Here is a 12,025-nt window from a genome sequence, read left to right on the forward strand (position 1 = left end):
AGTTTATAGACTATTATTTGGTTGCGTAAAAACACCTTGTCTGTGTAATTGTGGATATAGCATGCTTTATAGCCTATAATGACGTAAATATGAAATATGCTGGTCTTTAATGTCTCCTTTTTTTTCTTTGCAGGTACTACACTTGAGTTATCCGCACGCAATACAAGTCTAAACTGTTGGTGCACCATGGTGATCATGACAGAGAGCAGCCCGGCGGCTCAGCCCAGCCCTGCCCAGGGAAGGCCCCTGCAGGTCGGCTTCTATGAGATCATCCGCACCCTGGGGAAAGGAAACTTTGCAGTGGTCAAACTGGCCAGGCACAAAGTCACCAAAACACAGGTCAGCAGCTGTACTCATATAATGTGTTACTCTGTGGGTGTGGGTGCATTTGTGGAATTTTATTTAATTGCGGATCTACATTTTTAAACAGCAAAAATATGCTGAGATGTTTTTTCAAATGACTAATTAGCCGATGGTTTTCCAGGTGGCCATAAAGATCATTGATAAGACCAGACTGAACCCCTCCAACCTGGAGAAAATCTACAGAGAGGTGCAGATTATGAAGCTGCTGAACCACCCCCATATCATCAAACTCTACCAGGTGTGTAGCGTGTCTTTTCTCATAGTGGTTTTGCTGCTGGCTGTGTTTGTGTGTGCGTGTGTGTGCAGTTGGCCGTGTGTGTGCACGCTTGTGTTATTCGATCTGTGTTGTGCGTCCACTGACACTGTACACTGTGCAGCCTGGTCTGTGACTGATGAGCGGCAGTGCCATGTGTTAAGCTGATGTGTCTGCAGAGGGGCAACCTCAATAGATGCACAAATAGGGGGGAATAACTGCAAGGGTGTGGAAAGCGTGCAAAGTGGGGGCAAATGTGTTTTCCACAATAACATTGTTATGGTGCATTGCAGTGTCTCATTACTATAGGTGTACGGCTGTAGCAATTCTGTTATGGAGTGATAAAAAAATAAGGAGGATTTGTTATCTGGATGGTTTGTACTGGCTTGTGGTGCGCCGCTGACTTAAAGAACACGTTGAATCATAAGTACAGCACAATAGCATTAGTGCAATCCCTTTTGACCTCCCTCTGCCATCCGTACTCTGTGTGTGTGTGTGTGTGTGTGTGTGTGTGTGTGTGTGAAAGAGAGAGAGAGAGAGAGAGAGAGAGAGAGAGAGAGAGAGAGAGAGAAGGAGAGATAGTGAGAATAAGGACAGGTACCAGTCAGTGCAGAGGACTGTGCATTTCTATGATGTTTTGGAGATATAAAGAGAGAGTTGATTGCAGAGGTAGGGGATACAGCGAACGGGCGAGAGTGCTGCTTAAGGATGAGTCTGTCTCTACAGGTCTGAATGTCAAGTCCAATTAGCGTCAGTGGAAGCCAAGTGCAATGTGTCTGCGTATCACGTGAAGGCCGCCCCGCCAAGTGCCGCTTTACTCCTAATCAAATTGAAGACTTAGCACAAAGAATCCGCTTTTTCCCTCAGCAGACCTTGCTATGATGCAGATGCCCTGGCACGTGTCTGCCAACGCACACACAAACACACACCCACGTAAACGCACAATACACTTTTTTTTTTCCGCAGAAGTCCCTTTGATCTGCTGTGTACTGTTTTGCTGGTTTTGAGGATTACTTCACGTCCGGATTTAAGCAGCTGATTGGTACTAAGACCGTGAAATCATGTCTAGGCAGCAGAAATCCTGCAAAAATAATCATATTATTATTCCTTGAAAGGAACAGTGTTTCCCCTCACACACACACACACACAAACAGATTAATGACAGTTTCAGTCAGTTAGACAGAAATTCCACTTGTATAGTGTCCTACTGTCAGATGAGCGATTACTGATGGGAAAATAGGGGGAATAGGGAAATAATATTTAGAGTTAAAGTGCTATCAGCGCTCGGTAATCTAAATTTATATCCTGTACTTGAATCTCCCTTTGTTTCCCTCTTTTCATCCGTCTGTTTCCTTCCCCATGCCCTTGGGTTGTGTGAGGTAATGGCAGTCAGATGGTTGCTACTTGATGATGGAAAGACCAAGTTTTTCTGCCCCCCAAGCAAGGCTTTTTCACCATCAAAGGCCTGCTCCTCCTCCCTCTGTAAAAAGGGAAGGTAGTGGCGTAAGGCAGTCTTGTGATCCATGGGTTACATCCTCTCTCTGTGTCATCCTTCTGTTCCAATAACAGGAGTGACTTACCATCAGTCTCTACTAGTCAAGGAGAGGAAGAACCTAGATGGGGGCGGGTGGGAGGGGGAAGGGGGTAACCAACAGTTTAAGACCTCTGGCCTGATGATAAGCTGCTACTTCCGTTCTCTCATGTGAACAAAATGGCTTTTTTCCCCACAGTCAGGGATCATCAAAGGCTCTGCTTTTTATTTTCTCTCTTGCTCTTTGTCTCAGCCTCTCCCTTTGACCTTCTATCAGTCACACACACTCCCCCTTATCCCTCCCGGGGGGGGGGAAAGAGCGAGGGCCCTTAACGTGCCGGGCCACTTCTTTAGCGCTCTGACGTCAGCTGCACCTCAAGGTGACAGAGCCCCAGAGTGCTGCCCTATCTCATAGATAAAGACTCCTCCGGGCTTCGGAAGGCATCTCCGTATTGAATCGTTCTCGTTCACCAAAAGTTCACTTGATTTTTCTAAAGGACTGGTGACTGAAAAGAATTAAGCCTCACCATTCAATGGAATCGTGTGACATTTAATTCCAAGTTGGCAGACAATATTACTGAGACGGGGCTTTGTTATTTGACGAAAATTGCTTTGTTGTGCAACCTTTCATTGAAACACTCTGTCCCTGAGGGCACTCCTGAGAAATGGAAGGTTTCTGTGAGCTCCAGGAAGGGAATGGGAATTGCGTCTTTCCGTCCCTCATCGAGCGCCGGGTGTTGAGTGATTCCACTGACGGTGTCCTCGATACACAAGAAGGGGCCCATGTGAACAGCCTGTGTGAATGTGCCGTTCTGTTTCCCAGAAAGAAAGAGATATGGGGTAGCATGAAATTGAACACTGGTTTATGTTGCCAACTAGTTCAGCCTTAGTGAAAATGTTAGTAACAACTGGATATGAGTGTTTGTGATAAGTGTTGTGCATTTACGTGTCTCTTTTGGGTGTGTATAAACGAGTGTTTATATGTCCCATTTATAAAAAACATTCAGGAAGTTACTGACAGCACTGTTATGCAACAGGGCATATCATGGAAAGCCACAGTATTGGTACTTTGTGTGTGTGTGTGGGGTGTGTGCGCGTGTGAGTGCATGTCCTTGTGTGAAAGACAGCAACTGTGGAACAAGTAGATGGAGAAGTATGATCAGGGGAATATCGTGGCCAGAAAATGTCCCCAATGCCCAGAGCTGGCTCTGCTGAAGCACTTAGAGCAGGTTTTACTCTGGAAATGTATTCTCCGTCATCACCAGCTGCCTATGACCTAGTTTGCTCTAAACCCTCTTTTTCCCCACTCTGTTTCTCCTAGGTCATGGAGACCAAAGACATGCTGTACATTGTGACAGAGTATGCAAAGAATGGAGAGATGTTTGGTGAGTTCAACCTTCAAATTTTATTTTATAGCCAGTTTATACAATAAACCCAATAAACCGGGTCTAGAGTTTACTAATCTCTTACCTGCCATTTTACAACAAAAATGTTTGTAGACTGATTTATCATATCTTTGCCCAGTTAGACCACAACATCTCTGTCTCAAATATGTTCTTGAACTAAAATATCCTCCCTCCCTCCAGACCACCTGACCTCAAATGGCCGTATGAGTGAAGATGAGGCTCGCAAAAAGTTTTGGCAGATTCTGACAGCGGTGGACTACTGCCACCGGCATCACATCGTTCACCGTGACCTCAAAACTGAGAACCTGTTGCTGGATGCCAACATGAATATCAAACTTGCTGGTGAGTCTGCCATATACCATGTCTGCTGGTAGGGGACTGGGACATACAATGTGAAACTAGGGGTTTCTTTGAAGGAAATGGAAAAGGGTGAAAAAATTCCCTTTCATGTTATTCATTTACATTAGATATCAATGCTGTGTCCCTGACAGTTTATCTCTGTATCACTGCTGGTATTTTCTCTGTTTCGCCTGATAAAACAATTTGCAGTGTTGGGAGTCTCAAGCCATGGATCATGCTAATTAAATGATCATGGCACTGTCTGTGTGCTAATTAAGTGCCAATAATTCATCCCTTTTATTAAGACTAATATTCACCAGGGGAAATTAACACACACACGCTTTGGCATAAAGAAATATGAGTCTCAGCCTGGCATGACAATTAGTCCTTTATGTACTAGATGACATGGTAATATCAGCTTGATATTATCAGATTATGATGGTAACTTACATAACACACTGTGGTTAAAGAGAGGGGAAACAAATTTGCATTTTAATACCCTGAGCTTTCACTAACAAACTAAATCATTGTGCCTCCTCTCTGTCTTGTAGACTTTGGATTTGGAAACTTCTACAATGCAGGCGAGCCTCTGTCGACGTGGTGTGGCAGCCCTCCCTACGCCGCCCCTGAAGTGTTTGAGGGGAAGGAGTATGAGGGGCCTCAGCTGGACATTTGGGTAAGCGTTTACAAGGACAATATATTATTCAAAGAGGAAAGCATTGGTGTTTTGAGCAGTTTTTTAAAGAATACTGCTGACCCTCTCCTTGTTGCTGTCTTCTCCACAGAGCCTTGGTGTGGTGCTTTATGTTCTTGTGTGCGGTTCCCTCCCGTTTGACGGGCCCAGCCTTCCTGCCCTCAGACAGAGAGTCACCGAAGGACGCTTCAGAATCCCTTTCTTCATGTCCCAAGGTACGCATTGCTATGGCAACAAATCACGGGAATTACTGCTATTACTGCCAATTACCAGTTCTGTTTAAATCCGAAGCACTCAGAGACTCATTCCTTGTTTACGTCCTCCAGACTGTGAGAACCTGATCCGTAAGATGCTGGTGGTGGACCCAGCCAAGAGGATCAGCGTGGCCCAGATCAAGCAGCACCGCTGGATGTTGGCGGACCCAACAGCCCCCCACCAGACCCTCAGCCACTCCCTGACAGAGTACAACTCCAACCTGGGGGACTACAGTGAGCCCGTGCTGGGCATCATGAACACCCTGGGCATCGACCGCCAGAGGACCATTGAGGTGAGCCCGAAGACCAAAGATTTGTTTCATGTATTTGTGAAATAAATGTGTGTTATCTAGCATTTGTGCCTGGCGGGGATTAACCACTGTGGAATTATGTTGAGTTGTCTGTGAGGAAATGGGGGTTTGAGACAGTTAGTCATGTCTGGCATGAAATTAAGAGGTATGCTATCTTCCTGCCGCCAGCGTCAATCCCACCATGGATCCCCACATGCCTCGGGGCTTACTGCTCATTTTGTAGGGAGAATTAGTGGCATCTGCTTTTTAAAGCTAACACGCTGAGCACTGCAGAGACAATTTCTCACTCTGTCGTCTACAAAGAGATTAGACTGAACAGAGGCCGCGAGAACCGGCTGCATATTTACGTCTGGCTTTCTTTCAAAGAAAAACACAGAGGTGTGGAGCTAAAGCAAGCTATAAAGAGAGGAAGATAATTATATAAGCTGCCTTAAAAGCCACAGAAAGGGAGAATAGGTAAGCAAAGCAGCAAAGCCATTAATCTGTGCCTCTCCTCTTCCGCAGTCCCTGCAGAGCAGCAGCTACAATCACTTCTCTGCTATCTACTACCTGCTGCTGGAGAGAGTCAGAGAGCACCGTGCCCAGCAGCTCAGCCGCCAGTGTGGAACCTGGAGCCAGAGACCCAGGAGCACCTCTGACTCCACCGCCCCCGAGGTGAGCACTCCAGCTGGGCACACCAGACTTGAATCTTGGCCTCGCCCTGATCTCTGCAGTTTGGAGCTTCCGCTTTAGTTCTAAAATGCTGAACGCTCTCTGCTCTGTTTGCTTCCAGGTGATCATGGAATCTACCGACAGCAGCTTTAGAGCCACAGCATTTCCAATTCCAGCCAAGAGCGCCCCTCCTGTGTACTCTGAGATGGAGTGTGACCAAGGCGGACTGTTCCAGGTAAGCTCCTTTGATTCAAAGTTGACAGTCTTCAACAGCTTATTATTGAATCTGAGGTTAGCGAACTTCACCCTCCACCCTTGTGCTCGTCTGCTAATAGACCAGAAGCTAACAGTTGGCGCTCACCCCATCTGTCTCCTGTCAGTCAGTGGCTAACGGTTAGCGTCTCCCTGTCTCCAGCGTGTGGTATTTCCCGTGGAGGCCAGTCTGAACCGACTGCTGTGGAACCGCTCCATTTCACCCAATAGCCTGCTGGAGACCAGCATCAGTGAAGAGGTGCGACCCAGGGACCTGGAGGAGGAGGAGGGAACACAAGCTGTCGGGCCCCTGCTCCTCCCCACCACCACCTCCCGCAGACACACTCTGGCTGAGGTGTCAGCCCGCTTCCACCAGTGCAACCCCCCATGTGAGTATGCCGCACATAAGCAGATGGGCATACACCCATGCAGACTCTGTTGGCTCTGTGACTAACTTCTAATTTCTTCCCTTTCCTTCCTCTGTAGGTATTGTGGTCAGTCCCTCAGATGGTGCCTCTTCTGACAGCTGTCTGAAGTCCTCGTCCAGTCCCAACCCCGCCCTGCAGGCTGCTATGGGCGGCATGTCAACTCTCCTGGCCTCCAGGACTGAAGGTGGAGCCCTGGTGCCTGCAGGAACCCCCCTGGCCCTCTCCTCCCACCTCCTGCCCCAGGCCCAGGGCAGCCTACCTGCTGCCAGCTTTCAGGAGGGTCGCAGAGCCTCCGACACCTCCCTTACACAAGGTAGAGTGTCATTTTTCTACTCCACTTTCTACTTTTCTTTTCCTTTGCAATGCCTGCTCTACTGTGTCACCACCATCGGATCAAAGGAGTATTGTGTAACTGTTTCCCGTGCCTTTCTGCAGGCCTCAAAGCCTTCCGCCAGCAGCTGAGGAAGAACACTCGCACAAAAGGGCTTCTGGGATTAAACAAGATCAAGGGTCTGACAAGGCAGGTTGCTCCTCCACCCTCCTGTAACCGCGGCAGCCGTGGGTCACTGGGCCCGGCACTTTCCGAACACCGCAGCATGCTGGAGGAGGTGCTGCACCAGCAGAGGTAAATATGAGACACACTGACACGTGTACACAAACAAAACTGATATTTAAACTACGCACACATTACATCATGCAAATACATAGTCTGATTTGTCTGTCTTTGTTTGTTTTCCAGGATGCTACAGATCCAGCACCAGCCCCAGCCTCAGGCCCAAGCCACTCAGACAGGACCTACCCAGAATCCCCTGCTCTTCTTGGCGCAGCAGCGGCCATCCTCCCCTCCTCCTAGTGCCGTATTTGCTCCCTCCTCCATGTTTGACACCCCCGCCCCCTCCCTCCTCCAGAGCAAGCCTCAGCACTCCCTGCCTCCTCCTCCGGCTCCGGTGGCTCTGCAGCACGGCCCCTGGCAACAACCGCTGGAGGCTTCCTCGTCCGGCTGCTCATCTTCCTCCTCCTCCTGCTACTCCTCCTCTCTCTCCCCCGTGGCCTCCGCTGCTTACCTTCTCGAGGCTCGTCTGCACATCAGCCAGCAACCCCACCTTCACCCCCACTCCAGCCTCCAACAGCAGCACCAGGCGCCGACGCACGGTCCCTTCCCCCTCATGTCCAGACCGGTGGTGTGGAACCTGGGCTCCAGCTCCGGCGCAGATCCTAACGTGCAGGAGCTGAGTCTGGCTGGACAGCAGCAGCTGAGCAGCTGTGTGATGGTGAAGTAAAAACATCAGCCATGCCGTAAGACCAATGATTGTTCTCTTCCTGGAAGACGCCCAGAGAAAAATGACTAACAGAGTCATGAGAGGACTGGTCACTTGATTTTGAACAGAGGAGGATAGAGAGACAGAAATGACGATAACGAACAAAATCAGATGCAAGTGACAAATGTACACTTTATTTAAACAACATAGGGTACACATGTGAGAGTGTGTCCGTACATGTGTGTATGTTGTGTGTGTGTGTGCTTTTGATATCATATAAGCTAAAGACTAAGCAATAACAAAACTCTGGACAAGGCTTTGAATCCTTATCAGACTGCCAGAGAAGCAATAATGGACTGGGCCTGAACCAGGACCCTTTGAAAGATCCCATCAAACTCCCTGACAGGCACCCAGACCTGCTCCTAGGGAGGTTATGGACTCACTTGAATATAATGAGAACTGACATTAGCTGATCAGATACAATTATGTCACATGTTTCAATGCTTTCTAAGTCATGATTTCAATTTGTTTTCCATTATTTGAAAATGGGAAGATTCCATCTTCCAAGACTTTTTTTTAGTTACTGTTTGAGTTTTTGTGTCATGTTTCCAGTTTGTTAACTTTGAAAACTGTTATCTCTCAATGTTTTTCACTTGATTGGAGAGAAGACCAAAGCTCTTTCTTTTTTTCATTTTCATCCCAGTTTGTTCGCCTTCCTAAAGAGACATTACTTTGTAGCAGTCCTATGAACATGCAGTATCAGAGCGCCCTAAGCTTACACACTTTTACTGAAGGAGCTGATTTGTGATTTGTGATTGAAACTGTGATTTTGTTGTGCAAGACGATAGCTAAGCTTATGCTGCTTTACCTCAAGCTACAAACAGACTGCTACATGATACATCTTCATCAGCCAAAACTGAAGAGAAAAACTGTCTAGCTGATTGACTAAAGCACAATAGGTACATCAGTCAGCTTGGTAGCACCTTACAAATGTGGATACATCAGTCCATATTCCCTTCATCTTTTAGGCACCTTGTCTGTGCTTTTCAGATCCTCTGTTTTGTTACTACCTCCTCAGGTAACCATGTGTGAAACCTGTTTCAATTTGGAAACTTCATCAAAACTTCAAAATCCACAGACAATATTTCACAAAAACAGAATATCAGAGGAATGATTTCTATCTCCTCTTTTGTTTTTCTTTTCACTTTTCACATGGACAGAACAAAGATTGTGGGAACAGTGCAATATTTCACATTGAAATACAAAGGAAGGAAGAGGCAAATAATCTACATAGGATGGTGAACAGGCTTACATGTGCACTTGCCTGAGGTTTTTGTAATTATTATTTTCATCCTTTTTGCTGTACATGATTGTTTGACCTTACTGAGCTAGAACAGGTACTGGTTATGTGACATAATAACATGATAGGCTACTGTAGAAAGGTATTTCAAAATGCTGTTTCTCCACACAGCATGCTTGCTGTTCTTTCGTTGAAAGGCAGAATTTGGGTTATACCAAAGAGCGAACACACGAGAGGGGTGGGCTGCCACAGATACACTACTGATTTTTCACTTTGAATGCTGTGTCTCAAAATGTAGCATGCTGGTTAGCTGGCACTTTCACGTTGTCTCCTTAGCTTCTGCTATGAGAAAGCTTCCTCTGCCACCAAATGCTAAAGCTATTGTGTTGTAATATCCCTAGTTGTTAGCTTTCAGGACCATGGTGATATTCATTTTTGTACTTTTCTAAAAAAAAAAAAAAAAAAATGAAAAAAAAGAAAGAAAACAAAACAACAGAAAAAAACAAAACGTAGCAATACCATGCTGTGCTGGATCTTTCTTGAATTGTCCGTAAGTGGTCAAGATAGCTAGAAATAGGTGGATATTACCTGCAACAAATATTGGTTTATTTGTGCAGTCTGTTCAGACAATGTATTAGAAAGCCGTGATAGCCGTGTAACATTGTAAGCTTGGTTAGTTTTACCATATCTGTGAAATCTCCAATGGTAATGAAAAACTTGTAAAGGAACAGTGTTTTTCCAAGCCCGATTCTCAAATGTTTGGTAGTTTTATTGTCCGAAATAAGCAGTGTTGATATTTCTATCCAACATTTTTGGTTGATTGCACTCACCACAAACACTTGTGCCTTTTTCTGAACAAACTCCCGTGATCAGAGGAACTCTGTCTCTGATCAGCACACCGAAAGGAAGAAAATCTGATGGCTCCGTTACTGGCCATTCACTCAAAAGCCCCTTTTGATACGTTCTTTGACTTTTTAACTTGCTGTGTAAAGAAAAGCAAGCATCGCACTTTATTAATAGTTCTTATTTCTGAAATGTTTTGTTTCTCATGTTGAAAAAACTTCACAAAACTATTGAAACACTAATGACTCTTCATGCAAATCTGTAAGATGACCCTTTTGATAAACTTTGGATAATGAGAAGTATTTTATCTTTTTTTTTCTGATTTGTTACTTGACTGCGTGAGCGTGTGTGTGTGTGTGTGTGTGTGTGTGTGTGTGTGTGTGAGAGAGAGAGCGAGAGAGGGAGGGAGGGAAGGAGAATGTTAGTTCAAGAAAGATTGTTTATTTATGTGGCTATTTATTTGAATAAAGTTCACTTCCTAAACTTTCTGTGTTTTGTATTTGTTAAGTCATTGTTTGGATAAATTTACTTAGATTATTTTTACCTTTTTAGAACTTTTGATATGAAATGCTTGTATTCTAAGTATTGATAAATGGATAAGAATTATAGATCAAACTCATTTATGTTCAGACTTGAACATAATAATATATATTTTATATATATATTTTATATATAAATATATATATATATATATACGTATATATATATATACATATATTTATATATATATATAAAATATATATATATATATACAAATACATAATATATCAAAATAACAATAACAACAACAACAACAATAATAAAATCATGAATCATAATTTAATACATATAAAACATTTGCTAGTTGCATGATTAGGTCACTGAATCATATTTATTCTTTTATCATATATGAAATATCTTATTAAAGGTTTTAGTAAGGATTGATAGAGGGAGATGTTTTATGAGGATAACTACAACGCTGGACAAAACGCCTCATAATGCCTCATCTCTTATCACCTGCTGATGATGCACTCTGATGATGCACTAGCCTCCTATGATGATGCTGTGATGCAGAATGATGATGCGATGAACCCGGTGACCCTCCTGCTGGCCAGTGATTCATAATGCAGAGAACGGACAGGTGTCTGACGCCTGACAGGAGAGGCTGTGTGGGAGGAAGACGACGTAAGAGCGAAACCAAGGGCCAAAACGTCCGTGATTCAGTTCCATTTGAACTATGAAAGTGCTGAACTGTCTGCTCCCTCCACTGTCATCTCCAATTAGTCAAGAAAGAAGGGAAATGCCGTTAAAATCACCTGCGTAACTGAATGGAAAGCGCTACTCTTCCACAGTCACTGATAGTGGAAACAAATGGACTCATATTGTAAGGTTTTTAAAGAATGGGTTGATCTTTTTTACTCAAAGCTGCACAAGGATCAAAGTGGGAGCTCCAGAACATGTTAGATATGAGGGCCCACTTCACCACCTCACACACACACATACATACACACACACACACACACACACTTCAGAGAGTCTTTGGAGAGGATCCAGTGTGAAAGGAACGCCGTGCATTTGACGTCCAGCCACCACAAACGTGTCAGTCATCAGTAGCTGCCTGCTGCGGACGTGACCTTGTACTAACTAATGAGCTCTTTGTTACACACTGTCTCGTAGGACTGATTTATAGCTGTGTGTGTGTGTGTGTGTGTGTGTGGGTGTGTGTTCCACTGTTCCACTGCTGTAAGTGGGTCTATTCTTGATCATCTCTGTATGCTTGTGTGCGTTACACTACCGTATGTACATTACATATTGGTTCAAACCCTGCTGAAGTTCCCTTGGACAAGTCAAGGAACCCTCTACCCACCAAAACCAGTATCCATCTCAGTGCCAGACAACTGGAGGTGCTTCTGTTTATAACCCTCTGAGGTTCGCTGTGTGTCTCTGCATGTAAACTGAGCTGAAGGGTCGAGATAATTCTGTCTGGGTCATCCGGTGCAGAGAAACATACGACTAACTGTAGTCAATACAGACCGTCTGTGAACTCACAGCAATACATGATCTCATCCATGCATGTAATGTGAGCTGCAGAAAAGGATGAATAACTTGAACATACACATTTTTCATTGATGGAATATAGTAGGACTGAGTGCCCTTGCTGC

General features: G+C 44.9%; 1 protein-coding gene across 1 annotated transcript in view; it reads left to right on the forward strand.

The window, feature by feature from the left end:
• The window catches only part of sik1 (salt-inducible kinase 1), an 11,000-nt gene extending 633 nt beyond the window's left edge, over positions 1–10,367 (forward strand). The window contains exons 2-14 of the mRNA XM_071919731.2: positions 134–339; positions 485–601; positions 3,469–3,532; positions 3,734–3,895; positions 4,444–4,568; positions 4,678–4,801; positions 4,913–5,133; positions 5,656–5,805; positions 5,924–6,037; positions 6,218–6,443; positions 6,541–6,795; positions 6,918–7,107; positions 7,222–10,367. Of these exons, the coding sequence (XP_071775832.1) occupies positions 187–339; positions 485–601; positions 3,469–3,532; positions 3,734–3,895; positions 4,444–4,568; positions 4,678–4,801; positions 4,913–5,133; positions 5,656–5,805; positions 5,924–6,037; positions 6,218–6,443; positions 6,541–6,795; positions 6,918–7,107; positions 7,222–7,762 (2,442 nt within the window). The 5' untranslated portion in view covers positions 134–186 and the 3' untranslated portion in view covers positions 7,763–10,367. The remainder of the gene's footprint in view (positions 1–133; positions 340–484; positions 602–3,468; positions 3,533–3,733; positions 3,896–4,443; positions 4,569–4,677; positions 4,802–4,912; positions 5,134–5,655; positions 5,806–5,923; positions 6,038–6,217; positions 6,444–6,540; positions 6,796–6,917; positions 7,108–7,221) is intronic.
• Positions 10,368–12,025: the final 1,658 nt, after the last annotated feature.

This window comes from Centroberyx gerrardi, chromosome 10 (assembly GCF_048128805.1).
Source record: "Centroberyx gerrardi isolate f3 chromosome 10, fCenGer3.hap1.cur.20231027, whole genome shotgun sequence".
NCBI classification, from domain to species: domain Eukaryota; kingdom Metazoa; phylum Chordata; class Actinopteri; order Beryciformes; family Berycidae; genus Centroberyx; species Centroberyx gerrardi.